The sequence below is a fragment of the Mobula birostris genome, chromosome 23, assembly GCF_030028105.1.
Source record: "Mobula birostris isolate sMobBir1 chromosome 23, sMobBir1.hap1, whole genome shotgun sequence".
In the NCBI taxonomy this organism is placed as follows: domain Eukaryota; kingdom Metazoa; phylum Chordata; class Chondrichthyes; order Myliobatiformes; family Myliobatidae; genus Mobula; species Mobula birostris.
Genome location: NC_092392.1, coordinates 61,741,923 through 61,757,217, shown reverse-complemented (window position 1 = coordinate 61,757,217; position 15,295 = coordinate 61,741,923). Strand labels below are relative to the sequence as shown.

Here is a 15,295-nt window from a genome sequence, read left to right as displayed (position 1 = left end):
TCAATTATCTTCAGACTCCCAAAGAAATATAGCCATTGCTGTCCCTTCTTTGTACTTGCATCAACATAATGGCTCAGGATAGATCCTCCAAGATGTTGACACCCAGGAACTTGAAACTACTCACCCTTTTCACTTCTGATCCCTTGATGAGGTCAAGTGTGTGTTCCCTCAACTTCGCCTTCTTGAAGTTCACAATTAATTCCTTGGCCTTATTGACATTGAGTGCAAAATTGTTGCTGTAACACCACTCAGCTAGCTGATCTCTCTCACTCCCGTACGCCTCCTCGTCAGCATCTGAAATCTTGCCAGCAATAGTGTTGGCACATTTATATTTGGTGTTTGAGCTGTGCCGAGCCACCCAATTGTGGGTGTGGAGAGAGTAGAACCGTGAGCCAAGCACGCATCCTTGAGGTGCACCAGTGTTAATTGTCAGCAAGGAGGAGATGTTATTTCTCATCTGCACAGATAGTGGTGTCCCAGTGAGGAAGTCAAGGATCCAGTTGCAGGGGCAGATACAGAGGCTCAAGCTTTGCAGCTTGTTATTTAGAACTGAGGGTACGATTGTTTTGAAGGCTGAGCTGTAATCAATAAACAGCAGCTTAATGTAGGTGTTACTGTTGTTCAGGTGATCCAAGGCCAAGTGGAAAGCCAATAAGATTGATCAGCTGTAGACCTGTCGTGACAATAGGCAAATTCCAGCGGATCCAGGTCCTTAGGCAGTAGTTGAATCCAGCTATGACCAACCTCTCAAAGCCCTTCATCATAGCGGATGTGAGTCCAGCTGGGTGACAGTTGTTGAGACAGCTCTTCTTGGGCACTGGTATGATAGCCACCATTTTGAGGCAGGTGGGAACCTCCAACTGCAGCAGTGAGAGATTTGAAGATGACCTTGAACACTCCCACCATTTAGTTGGCATAGGTTTTCAGAGCCCTACCAGGTACACCACCAAGGCCTGACACCTTGTGAGCGTTCACCCTCTTGAAAAATGTTCTGATGTCATCCTCCAAGACAGAGATCATAGGATTACCAGATGCTGTGGGCATTTTCATAGTTGTAGTTTTATTCTGCCATTGACAGCACGCATAAAGGGCATTGAGCTCATCTGGGAGTGAAGCATTGCAGCCATTCATAATGTTAGGTTTTGCTCTGTAGGAAGTAATGCCCTGCTTGTGCTGATGTGCATCTGATTCCTTCTCTGCCCTCAACTGGAATTGTTTTTCACTCTTAAGATGGCCTTCCATAGGTCATACCTGGACTTCTTGTATAGATCTAGATCACCGGCCTTGAATGCCACAGATCTAGCACTCAACTGACTAAAAATGTCCTGGTTTCATCCACTGCTGTTGATTGTGTATGTCTAGTATGTACTCGAAGGTACACAGTCATCCACACAGATTTTGATGAAGTCGGTGACAACTGCGGTGTATTCATTCAGACTGGGAAGATGAATCCCTGAATATTGTCCACTCCACCAACTCAAAGCAGTCCTTTAGGCGCTCTTCCAACTCCCTTGATCTTACTTTCTTGGTCCTCACCACTGGTGCTGCAGTCTTTAGCCTCTTGCCAATATGCTGGGAGTAGAAGTACAGCCAGGTAATCGGACTTTCCAAAGTGCAGGCATGGGATGGCACGGTAAATGTTATTGATGGTGGTTTAGCAGCAGTCAGATGTGATGGCCTCTCTGGATCCATAAGTAATATGTTGGTGATTGTTGTTCAGAGACTTTTTCAGCTGGCCTGGTTGAAATCCTCCACAATGATAGGGAGTATGCTGTTTTGTGTCTGCTGTTTACGGATCTTTGTTCCTCCAGTGCTTGCCTGACATTAGCCTGATATGGAATGTACACCGCTGCCAGGATGATGGCGGAAAACTCCCTTAGCAGAAGCAGATAAAAAGGACAACATTTGAACTCCAAATGTTCTGGATCGGGTGAGCAGGACTGAGACAGAACCGCTATGCCAGCTCCAACACCATATACAAATTTGCTGATGAAACCACTGCTATGGGCCTTATCAAAGGTGGTGAAGAATCAGCATACAGGAGTGAGATTGAAAATTTAGCTGACTGGTGTAATAACAACAACCTCTCACTCAATGTCAGTAAGACCAAGGAACTGATCGTAGACTTCAGAAGAAGGAAACCAGAGGTCCATGAGCCAGTACTCATCAGAGGATCAGAGGTGGAGAGGGTCCTGAGAGTCACTCTCTCAGGGGACCTGTCCTGGATCCATCATATAAATATAATTGCAAAGAAAGCACTACAGCACCTCTACTTCCTCAGGAGTCTGCAGAGATTCAGCATGACATCAAAAACCTTGGCAAACTTATATAGATGTGTGTTGACTGGCTGCATTATGGCCTGGTGTGGGAACACCAATGCCTTTGAGCAGAAAATCCTACAAAAGGTAGTGGATTTGGCCCAGTTAGTAATGGGTAAATCCCTCCCAACCATTGAGCACATCGACATGAAACGTTGCTTTAGAAAGGCAGCATCCATCATCAAAGATCCTCACCATCTAAGCCATGCTCTTTTCTTGCTGCGGCCATCAGGTAGATGGTACAAGTAACTCAGGACTTGTTCCACCAGGTTCAAGAACATTTAACACTCCTCAACCATCAGACTCTTGAACAAAAGGGGAAAACTACACTCATTGTATTTCTGGTGTTCCTGCAACTGATGGTCTTACTTTAAGTACAGGAAAAGAATCTCAGGGTTGTACGTGGTGATGTGTATGCCCTCTGATAATAAATTTTACTTTGAACGCCTGTGAACCACGATGAGTTAATTATAAAGCATACTCCATCCTCTCAGTAAGACTGAGCTGTCCTGCCTGTACAGTGAATGGTGAAACTATCGCGCTGCAGCACTGCATCTGAAATGGCGGGGGATAGCCATGTTTCCGTGAAGCAAAGTACACAGTAGTCCCTGTTGTCCCTCTGGTACAGCAATCTTGCTCTGAGGTCTTTAATTTTATTTTCAAAAGACTGTACATTTGCCAGTAGGATAATGGGGCTGGAGGTCTAAAGCTTCTGTTTTTCGATCTTACTTGCATCCCAACATGCTTTCCTCACTTCCTTTATCTTAAAGGGGAACTGCAGTCACGACCTGAGTCTGCAGTCCCAGATTTGTCGACTTTTGAGTACCGATAAATTTTTAAAAAACATCTTAAAACAATGTTGCATACGGTAGTATCCATGGCTGTGAATGTGGATTTCAGGCGTAGTAGTCCTAAGCAGAAGTATTTGATAATTTCCATCAGAGCAGTGTGCAGTGAGTCACCCCTTGTGGTAAAGAGCCAGGAAGCCTTGCTCTTTGCTCCAACAGTCTCCAAGATCATTATCAGATTACATATGCTCATGTTTCTTCCAAAATGTTTAGAAAGAGCCCTAGAGAAGAACAGGGATTTGTAGCATCTTTGCAACCTGAGATTTTAAGGATCTGCAAATTCTTCTCTGCCAGACTTTGATCTGAAGCACTGTCTCCCAGAACCTTTTGAAATAATATCAGGAAATGCTGAGAACACTTAGCCTCATCTGTAAACATTAAAGACACTGCAGTATTAACTCTGCCTTTCTTTTCTAGAGCTGTTGCCTGACCTGTTGAGTGTTTCTAGCATTTTCTGTTTTCATTTTAGATTTCTAGCATCTGCAGTTCTTTAATTACTGGAAGTTTCTGTCTTTGATCTTGGAGGTTTAAGATGACCTCATAATGGAAAATCTAGAACAATTGTTGATCCAGGGCTAGTTCATTCCTTCAAGACAAGTAAAAACACCTGGAAGCAATGGCTGTCAGTTGAGTTCTGCTTGAGACTGAGATTAGAATAGACCAGACCTCCTCAATGTGTCATCAAAGGACATCATCACCCAGATCTACGAGCCAGGGAAAAGGAGAAAGGCATCCAAAAAGTTGACCCATCTCACTGTCAAATGTGGATTATGGGATTCAATCCAAGATCATTGCTAGTTGAGTCAAGTCTTCTGGATCTGATTCACCTGAACCCGACCTGTACCATTTTTCAGGAATACCTCAAACAACTTTGTGCTGAACAAGGGGTACTCACTTCATCAGCTTGTTCCTGTCCTGGGCACCAGCACATACGTGCAATTATGAAGAAAGCACGGCAGCGCTTCTACTTCCTTAGAGTTTGCAAAGATTCAGCATGTTATCTAAAACTTTTGACAAACTTTTGTAGATGTGTGGTGGGGTGTAATTGACTGGCTGCATCACAACCTGATATGGAAACACCAATATCCTTGAATGGAAACTCATACAAAAAGTAGTGGATATGACCCAGTCTATCATGGGTAAAGCCCTCCCCACCATTGATCACATCTACGTGGAGCATTGTCACAGGAAAGCAGCATCCATCATCAGAGACTCCAACCACTTAGGTCATGCTGTCTTCTCACTGCTGCCATCAGGAAGAAAGAAGAGAAGCCTCAGGACTCATACCACCAAGTTCAGGAACAATTATTATTCCTCAACCATCAGGCTCTTGAACGAAAGGGGATAACTCAAGCTGTGGACTCAATTTCAAGGACTCGTATCATTTTATGTCATGTTCTCGATATTCATTGCAACACACATAAAATGCTGGAGAACTCAGCCGATCAGGCAGCATCTATGGAAAACAGTAAACAGTTGACATTTTGGGCCAAGATCCTTCTTCAGGACTAGAAAGGAACGGGAAAAGACTTCTCCCCTTCCTTTCCAGTCCCGAAGAAGGGTCTCAGCCTGAAACATCAACTGTTTACCTACTGAGTTTCTCCATCATTTTGTGTGTGTGTGTGTGTGTGTGTGTGTGTTTGGATTTCCAGCATCAGCAGATTTTCTCGTGTTCTTGATAGTTATTGTTATTTATTTATATGTGTGTGTGTGTGTGTGTGTGTGTGTATATATATGTATTTGCACAATCTGTTGTCTTTTGCACACTGGTTGAATGCCCAAGTTGGTGCGGTCTTGAATTGAATCTATTATAGTTATTCTATTAAGGATTTATTGAGTGCTCGCAAGGAAATGAAAATGTATGTCGTGACGTATATGTACCTTGATAATAAATTTGCTGTGAACTTCGAAGGCCTTTAATGGAATGTAAATAATCATGCATGTAAATAATGATTATGCTGTCCAAAAGGGACTTAGTAGAGGAATCTTTAATTGGTTATGACTGATTTGCGCACTAATCAAGGAGTAGAAAGTATCCCAACCAAATCTATATTTAGGGAAGGTCATCCTCTCTCCTCTGTTGTATTTTTTTGTTGCATAAAGCTTTTCACCAAGTTAATAAGGAATACAGGTGACCATCTCAGACAGTGGGGTTATGATTTTGCACTTTATCATTTAGCTGACCTGCACTTTTTAGGTAGCTTTTATATTTTATTTTTCATTATCATTGTTTTACCTAATTCTAGTTCAATGCACTGTGTAATGATTTGATCTGTTTAAATAGTATGCAAGACAAGCTTTTCACTGTATCTTGGTACATGCGACAATAATAAACCACAACCAGTGTTCTATGGTAGTTGGTTATTTTTCTGTCCTGCTAGCTGACAAGTGATTTGGAAGAGCCAGGACAAGCACCAACAAATAGGCAAAGTGCATAAATAAGGGAAGAAAAGGAACAGCACCCATTCCAAATAACAGGAAAGGGCCTCATCTTCAGGTGCAAGATGTTCCTAGTTTTGTTGTACTTGATGCTGGGGTGTGATATCCACTGTATCAACTTCCATATCATCTGAAGTTTTCTTTCTGTTCCACCTGGAACTGAAAAATGGAACCCTGATATGTAAATCTTAAGAAAAGGGGAAAATGTACCTAATTCTGCTGATATATCTTATGGTCTTGTGTTTTGGGTTGGGTCCTTTCATCAATTCCTCAGAGACAGACAAAGGATCACATTAAGGGAGGCCTTCTTGTCATTGTATAAAAATTAGTTGAAGTATTTGTTAAATGGACTATTTGCATGCAATATATAATTGATTACATAATGGCATCTAAAAAAACTGTAAATAACATAGATAAGGGAACATAACATAAGTCTTGCCGAAGGTTTTGGCTCGAAACGTCGACTGTACTCTTTTCCTAGGTGCTGCCTGGCCTGCTGAGTTCCTCCAACTTTTTGTGTGTGTCGCTACGAATAATTAACTTATTATGAAAATGTTGACTTGAAGGTTCTGTTTTATCTAAAACAGAAAATTTTAAGTATTTATTAAGGCACAGTGGATAACCATGCACAATCTCCCTCCTTAGCATGGAGTGCAAGATATTCTTTTTGGTGCAGCCGAGAATGCTGACCTCTTACTTAATGGAGAACCACTATATCAACACGTCCATCCAGAAAGCTGGCTTCCTGGGTTTTTCTGGGTGACGGAACATACCTCAATAATCAGCCAATTGATCCACGAGGCCAGGCAGAAGAAAGGTGACCTAACAGTTGTTTGGTTAGACCTAGCCAACGACTACACATTAATTCCACACTTCCTAATCCAGGGTTGGCCTAGATCACTACCATATCCCGCCAGTAATGCACAACATGATCACCAGCTACCTCGGAGGATTAAGCTATGTTTCTCTTCAGCCCACTTTACAACCAGGTGGGAAGACCTCCAAAAAGGGATTCCAACCGGCTGTATCATCTCCCCGATCTTGTTTGTCGTGGGTATGAATCCCCTCATATCAGCAGCAGCAGACGTAACCCAAGGCCCAGTATTGGAGCCTGCATCCAACAACCAGCAATATGGGGGTTCATGGATGGCATCACAGTAATCACTTTAGCCCATGTCCAAGCAGGATGGCTATTGGAAACCCTGGACAACATAGCTACTTGGGCTAGGATGACCTTTGAGGCCAGGAAGTCTAGATGCATGGTGATCAAAAAGGGCAAGGTTACAAGAAGTTCAGTCTTCAAGTACAGGGAGAAGTCATTTCATCGATAGAGGACAACCCAGTAAAGTGGTTTAATGCAGCAATGACAGACAGTGCCAACATCACCGACACTAGAAAGCAGACTGAAGTGTGGCTGACGAAGATCGACAAAACTGGTAAACTTAAGACATGGCTGTACCAACATGGTCTTCTACCAAGACTGCTCTGGCTTTTCACAGTGTATGAGATCCCCATGACTGCTGCAGAAGGCATCAAGAGGAAAGTGAACAAGTGCCAACGGAGATGGCTAGGGATCCCCCAAAGTTTTTCTTCAGTGGGGCTCTACATGTCATCAGTAGTGGAGGAGTTCAAGGTGGCAAAGTGTAGAGTTGTGCTAACACTGAACATGATATTCATGTCTCTGATGATTAAAGCTTCTAAAACAAGGGAGAAAGGTAAAAGATTATGTACAAAGATGTAGGACAGAGTTAGAGAAGCATTTTCCTCCAGAGGGTTTGAGGCTGATAAAAGAAAATTGCATCTTTAATTGAATCCAAAATAAAAGATTTTTTTAGCCTGGGTAACCCAAAGCTTGGTCAATTAGCAGGTATTAAGGGCGATTTTGAAAGGCAAGGTTCAGAAAAGGTTTACCTGACACGAGCCTGGGTGGATAAGAACATTGAACGTTGTCTAATCAACACACATCAAAATTGCCAGGCTGCTGCGTTCACCAGCAATTTTGATGTATGTTGCTTGAATTTCCAACATCTGCAGAATTCCTCATGTTTACATTGTCTAATGTTGGCTTAATGGAATGTAGATGCACAAAAAGCTAGTACTGGGACAAAAATGTTTTAGCTAGAATTTAGCTGAAATGTGTTTATAAAGATAGGGAGGAATATGATGACAAAGATGTTGGAGTAACAGGACAAATGAAAGCCATGAATGATGATAGTTATCTGGAATGAATTAACTGACAAGTAAGGCTTCATATGCAATAGGATGAAGAGGCAGAGTTTGAATGAGCTGAAGTTTATGGATGATAAGAGCCTTATAAGAAGACTTCCTTAGCACTCAAGTGAAGATGTCAAGGGAACGAATTAGGATTTTGATAGCAGATGAGCAAAAAGAATAGCTGAAGTGGGATTGGTCAAGCAGGTTTAAATTGTTTGGCTGAGTGACAGAAGAGAAAACTATCTAGAAAAGGATGGTGAAATTGCACTTAAATAATAAACTATAATGTGTTTAATATTTATATTTGAGTTGGAAAGTATTTCAAGACACTTGACAAAATATTTAAGGAAAGGAAAATAAGAAGGAAACAGTTGTTTAGAGAGGTAAACCCAGACCTAAGGATATTTGATCGAAAGTACAGCTTCCAGTGGAGTGGTTATGTTTGCTGATGATCAGGGGCCAAAGCAGTTAGGAGCACAGATACTGTGGCATGAGTAGAGGGATGGAGAAGACTACAGAAATGGATTACTAGTGGCCTGAAATGATAGCTGGGTGAAATGTAGGGTTAATTGTGAGGAAGCAACATTTGAAGATAGGATGAGGGTAATGGCTACACTTCGTCTAAAGCTGAGCTGAGGAGAAACAATCCTCACTTAAAGGTTCCCACCTATGTTTGTGACATGAACATTGACTTCTCTAACTTCCGCTAATGCCCCACCTCCCCCTCGTACCCCATCCGTTATTTATTTTTATACACACATTCTTTCTCTCACTCTCCTTTTTCTCCCTCTGTCCCTCTGACTATACCCCTTGCCCATCCTCTGGGTTTCCCCCCACCCCCCCTGTCTTTCTCCCTGGGCCTCCTGTCCCATGATCCTCTCATATCCCCTTTGCCAATCACTTGTCCAGCTCTTGGCTCCATCCCTCTCCCTCCTGTCTTCTTCTATCATTTTGGATCTCCCCCTCCCACTTTCAAATCTCTTACTAACTCTTCCTTCAGTTAGTCCTGACAAAGGGTCTCGGCCTGAAACATCGACTGTACCTCTTCCTAGAGATGCTGCCTGGCCTGCTGCATTCACCAGCAACTTTGATGTGTGTTGCTTGAATTTCCAGCATCTGCAGAATTCCTGTTGTTTGCACTTATATTCTGTCTGGGTAGCCTCCAACCTGATGGCGCGAACATTGACTTATCTGATTTCTGTTAATGCCCCTCCTCCTGTTCTTACCCCATCCCTTATTTATTTATTATTTTTTCCTTTTTTTCTCTCGCTTTCTCTCTCTGTCCCTCTCACAATATCTCCTTGCCTGCTCTCCATCTTCCTCTGGTGCTCCCCTCCCCCTTTCTTTCTCCCTAGGCCTCCGGTCCCATGATCCTCTCCCTTCTCCAGCCTTGTATCCCTTTTGCCAATCAACTTTCCAGCTCTTAGCTCTATCCCTCCCCCTCCTGTCTTCTCCTATCATTTCTGATCTCCCCCTCCCCCTCTCAAATCTCTTACTATCTCTTCTTTCAGTTAGTCCTGACGAAGGGTCTCGGCCCGATATGTCAGCTGTGCTTCTTCCTACGGATGCTATCTGGCCTGCTGCTTTCCACCAGCATTTTGTGTGTGTTGCCTGAATTAAAGGTTGTTAGATAAGCTTTCAACTGATGTTGATATGGGTAATAAAAAGGTTGGGAAGATAGTTTTAAGGAGCATCATCAGCCTAGATGTAAAAAATGTAAAGAAGGCAGCAAGAGATTTCACTAAATATATAGATAATAAAGAGATTTGATTGGATATTTCAAGGAAGGGGAAACTATTCAGATATTCAGTTGGGTAAATGATTGCATTGTTTCTTTTATTTTTCAGGATGTCAATAAACGGCTGTCGTTACCTGCTGATATTCGGTTGCCTGATGGATATTTGGAAAAACTGCAGATGAGCAGCCCACCTTTTGACCAGCCAATGAGTAGAAGATCTCGCAGAGCATCTTTGGTAAATTTCCTTTGCTGCTGATTGTTTCATATCATTTCTAGTCCAAGAAAGCTTAGGTTAAGTTTTGACAACTGTTTCTTTTATTTAAAGTGGTACAGCTAGCAATGATGCAGCTGCCTCATAGAGTCAGATACCCAAGTTCAATCCTCTCCTTGGGTGCTGTTTATGTGACTTTTTGATGTTCTTCCTGTACCTAAGTTTCTTCTGGCTGCTCTGGTTTCACATCCTAAAGACATCGATTTTATAGGTTAATTGGTCACTACAAATTGTCCCTAGTGTGTCGGTGCATGATAGAAACTAGGGGAACTGTTGTAAGTGTGGGGGAAACAAAAATAGGATTAGTGTAAATGGACAAATTCTGCAGATGCTCGAAATTCAAAATTAACACACACAAAATGGTGGAGGAACTCAGCAGGCCAGGCAGCATCAATGGCACCAAATGCTGGAGGAACAGATGCTGCCTGGCCTGCTGAGTTCCTCCAGCACTTCATGTGTGATTTCTTTGGGGTTCCAGCATTTGCAGGTCTTCACATGTCTGTGATAATAATACTATGCTGCTACATCTCTTTGAGGGATGCCTACCCTGAAGAAATTAAAATCTTCCCTTCAGTGGGAGTTTAGTGAACCCTCTCTCACTATTCCCCCTCTGTGATCTCTGCTGCCCTCCAACTCTTCAACGATGTGCTCACCCACACCCACCACCATAGTCACATATCCTTCTTGGGAACCTGTCTTCGCTACCATCTTGTGCCACATGGCTTCCAGATCCATTTTCAGGCTTCTTGGTTCAAACCCACTGAAGACCCCAGTACTCACATTCAATTGACTGCTTCTCCCTCCGTGTTCTACGTGCCACCCTTTCCACCATGAGCAGATATCTGGTACCCTGTACGAGTCGTTGCCACAGCTCCAGGATTTTCTCTCCTCTGCATGCGATGGACCTCTCCAATACTTTATTCTCCACCAGGTCCACACATTCAATTTGCCTTTTCGTGTCCAACAGGGATCGGAAGATAATCTGTCTGCAGATTGCAGACCCCACTATCTCCAATGTCATCAGCTCTGGATGCCCCCAGACCACGATCCCTGCTGCTGACCTTGATTCCATAGGATGCCCCAGATTATGAATCCCTCCGAATCCAGTCCCAGCCCCGAAGGCTCTGGACACTTCCATACCAATGACTAACATTGTCAACCTCAGTTCCAACGATGCCAAGTGGATTCAGAACCCCAATTCCACCACCGTCAATGCTGATTCCCTCGACCCTGGACGCATCAAACTGCTAATTGTGCAACCTCTAACATCAGCTCCAGTCTGGAGCATGTCCAGGCCAAAACTGTACACACTGCTGCTGGAACCCCAGTCTCTCCTTCCCCCACCACCAGTCTGCAATCCCATATCTCAGCATAGATGCTGCCTGGCCTGCTGAATTTCTCCATCATTTTGTGTGTGTTACCTTAGTGTAAATGGGTAGTTGATAAGAAAGAAATGAAAACATCATTATTCAATCTTTACAGTAATATGTAGAGCACAATATAAAGATAATCAAATGCAGCTTTTCAAAATTTACAATTAAGTCTGATTAGCACCTAGTTTGAGTGACAAGCAAGTTTAAGTGAACAGCCAAAAAATTAGTAATCAAAAGTGTTAAACTTTGGCTTCCTTCACAAATTTGAACACACACAAAATGCTGGAAGAACTCAGTCGGTCAGGTAGCATCTATAGAAACGAGTCCACATTTTGGGCTGGAAAAGGGGAAAGACGCCAGAATAAAAAAGTGGGGATAGAGGAAGGACGATAGCCAGAAGGTGATAGCCGGGTGGGTAGGAAAGCTAAAGGGCTGGAGAGGAAGGAATCTGATAGGAGTGGACCATAGGGGAAAGGGAAGGAGGAAGCAGGAGGGCACCCAGGGGGAGGTGATAAGCAGGTGAGAAGAGGTAAAAGGCCAGAGTGGGAGAGGGGAATAGAAGAAAACAGCGGGGGGGGGGGGGGTTCTTTTTAAAAATGGAAGGAGAAATCAATATTCATGCCATCAGGTTGGAGGCTACCCAGACAGAACATAAGATATTGTTCCTCCCCCTGAGGGTGGCCTCATCGTGGCACAAGAGGAAGCCATGGACGGGAATGGGATTCGGAATTAAAATGTTTGGCCACTGGGAAGTTCCTGTTTTGGTGAATGAAGCAGAGGTGCTTGACAAAGCGGCCCTCCAAGTTAGGACTACTAGTCTCACCAACGTAGACGCTGCATTGGGAGCATTGAATGTAATGTACAACCCCAGAAGATTTGCGGGTGAAGTGTTGCCTCACCTGAAAGGACAGTTTAGAACCCTGAATGGAGGTGAGGGAGAAGGTGGGTGGGCAGGTGTAGCACTTAGGCCATTTGCAGGGATAAGTGCCGGGAGGGAGACTTTTGGGGAAGGATGAATGGACAAGCTAATCTGAACTGACTCTTCTCACTAGAGTGGTAGTAGGTAAAGAAAAATTACCCTCCACATTCCCATAATAAAGAAGGGAATACAGACAAATACCCTGTTTCAAATTACTGTCTGCTGATTCGCCACAAATATAATTTTGTAGAAGCAGGATTGCATAACTGCAATACTTTTACAAATAATATAGAGCTGATATTCATAAGTAGTAGAAGCAGATGTTGACCACACAGCCCTTCAAACCTGCTCTGCCATTCATCGGGATCATGACTTCTATTCTACCACAGTGGCATATTCTTAAACTTATTTCATACACTTGGATTCACTTAACGTATTTTTGATCTGAATCTGATGCTCCTCACTTGTCCAGAATCAAGAATTCCATCTGCTGTGCTGTTGCCCATTTAGCTTATCTATATTCTTTTGAAACTTTGTAGGTTCAGCTGTGTTCATGATCTAGTTTAATATCATCAACAGACTTGGAAATGGTTTATTTGGTTCATTAGCCAAATCATTGTTATACCTTTTTGAATAGCTGGGGCCCCAGCACTGATCCTTGTTTCTCCTCAGTATTCACTGCCTAAGAAGGATGCATTTATTCTCTCCCTTTGCTTTTGATATTGGATCGGAAGATGTAAAATCATTGTGGGTAGAGTTAAGAAAAAGTAAAGGATAAAAAAAATCCCTAATGTGAGTTATATATAGGCCCCCAAACAGTAGCCAGGATGTGGATATATATTTCAATAGGAAATACAAAAGGCATGTAATAAGGAAAATTTTATGATAGTCACATACATAAAGTTGCTGGTGAACGCCGCAGACCAGGCAGCATCTCTAGGAAGAGGTACAGTCGACGTTTCAGGCCGAGACCCTTCGTCAGGACTAACTGAAGGAAGAGTTAGTAAGAGATTTGAAAGTGGGAGGGGGAGGGGGAGATCCAAAATGGTAGGAGAAGACAGGAGGGGGAGGGATGGAGCCAAGAGCTGGACAGGTGATTGGCAAAAGGGATACGAGAGGATCATGGGACAGGAGGTCCGGGGAGAAAGACAGGGGGGTGGGGGGGAACGCAGAGGATGGGCAAAGGGTATAGTCAGAGGGACAGAGGGAGAAAAAGGAGAGTGAGAGAAAAAATGTGTGTATAAAAATAATTCCTTCAACCTAAGTGTGGCTTCATCTTAACAACACCTTATATTCCGTCTGGGTAGCCTCCAACCTGATGGCATGAACATCGACTTCTCTAACTTCCGCTAATGCCCCACCTCCCCCTCATACCCCATCCGTTATTTATTTTTATGCACACATTCTTTCTCTCACTCTCCTTTTTCTCCCTCTGTCCCTCTGACTATACCCCTTGCCCATCCTCTGCGTTCCCCCCAACCCCCCTGTCTTTCTCCCTGGATCTCCTGTCCCATGATCCTCTCATATCCCCTTTGCCAATCACCTGTCCAGCTCTTGGCTCCATCCCTCCCCCTCCTGTCTTCTCCTACCATTTTGGATCTCTCCCTCCCCCTCCCCTTCCCCCTCCCACTTTCAAATCTCTTACTAACTCTTCCTTCAGTTAGTCCTGACAATGGTCTCGGCCTGAAACGTCGACTGTACCTCTTCCTAGAGATGTTGCCTGGCCTGCTGCGTTCACCAGCAACTTTGATGTGTGTTGCTTGAATTTCCAGCATCTGCAGAATTCCTGTTGTTTGTTATGATAGTCGTTGAGATTTCAGTATGCAGGCAGTTTGGAAAATCAGGTTGGTGCTGGATCCTAAGAGGGAGAATTTGTAGACTGCCTATGATATGGCTTTTTAGAGCAGCTTGTGGATTGAGCATTTCTGGATTGGGCAGTGTGTAGTGAATCAGATTTGATTAGCGAGCTTAAGGTAAAGGTACCCTTAGGAGACATGATCATAATATAGAATTCGCCCTGCAGTTTGAGAGGAAGAAGATAAAGTCAGATGTATCAGTATCAGTATTTCAGTGGAGTCAAGTAAATCACAGAGGCTTGAGAGAGGAGCTGGCCAAAGTTGATTGGACAGGGACACTAGCAGGGATGACAGCCCTACTCCAGCCAACTCCAGTGGCTGGAGTTTTCGGGAGCGATTCAGAAGGTGCAGCTTAGATACATCCTAAAGATGAAGATGTATTCTAAAGGGAGGATGAGGCAACTGTGGCTGAAAAGGGAAGTGAAAGACAACATAAAAGCAAAGGAGGGAGCATGTAGTATAGCTTTTAAAAAAATAGAAGGCAACTAAAAAATACCTTAAGGAGAGAATATTATATATTAAATATGAAGGTAAACTACCCAATAATATCAAAATGGCTACCTAAAGTTTTTTCACACACACATATATATATATATATATATATATATATATATATAAAGAATAAAAAAAGAGGTAAGAGTGGATATTGCAGTGCAGAAAATGAGAGTTAGTAATGGGGTACAAAGACAGGGTGGATGAACTTAATATGCATTTTGTGTCCGTTTTTTCTGTGGAAGACATCTGAGAGTGTCGGGGCAGAAGTGACTGCAGTTGCTATTACTAAGAAGGTGCTTGGGAACCTGAAAGTCTGAAGGTAGAAAAGTCACCTAGACCAGATGGACTTGACCCTGGGGTTCTGAAAGAGGTAGCTAAAGAGATTATGGAGGCGATAGATAGATACTTTATAGATCCCAAAGGAAATTACAGTGTCACAGCATTACAAGTGCACAGATATGTAAATATTAGAAGAAACGTAGAAAGAATAAAAAATAAGTTACCTCAAACAGTCTAACAGGAAGTGGGGGGGGGAGTCATCACTTCCCCAGCTATAAGTTGACTCATTATAGAGCCTAATGGCTGAGGGGAAGAATGACTCGTATAGCACTGTTTGGAGCAGTGCAGTTGTCTTAATCTATTACTGAAAGTGCTCCTCTGTTCAGCCAAGATGGCATGCAGAGGATGAGAACCATTGTCCAGAATTACCAAGATTTTCCATAGCATCCTTTGTTGTACCACAGCCTCCAGTGTGTCCAGTTTGACTCCTATAACAGAGCCAGCCTTTCTAATCTGTTTATTGAGCCTGTTGGCATCATCCATGT

General features: G+C 43.1%; 1 protein-coding gene across 5 annotated transcripts in view; it reads left to right on the top strand.

Annotated features, from left to right (window-relative positions):
* Positions 1-15,295, top strand: part of cdk17 (cyclin dependent kinase 17) — a 224,671-nt gene that overhangs the window by 159,505 nt on the left and 49,871 nt on the right. For all 5 annotated transcript variants that reach the window (XM_072241456.1, XM_072241457.1, XM_072241455.1 and 2 more), the window contains one exon: positions 9,667-9,792. In XM_072241456.1, coding sequence (XP_072097557.1) covers positions 9,667-9,792 — 126 coding nt within the window. The remainder of the gene's footprint in view (positions 1-9,666; positions 9,793-15,295) is intronic.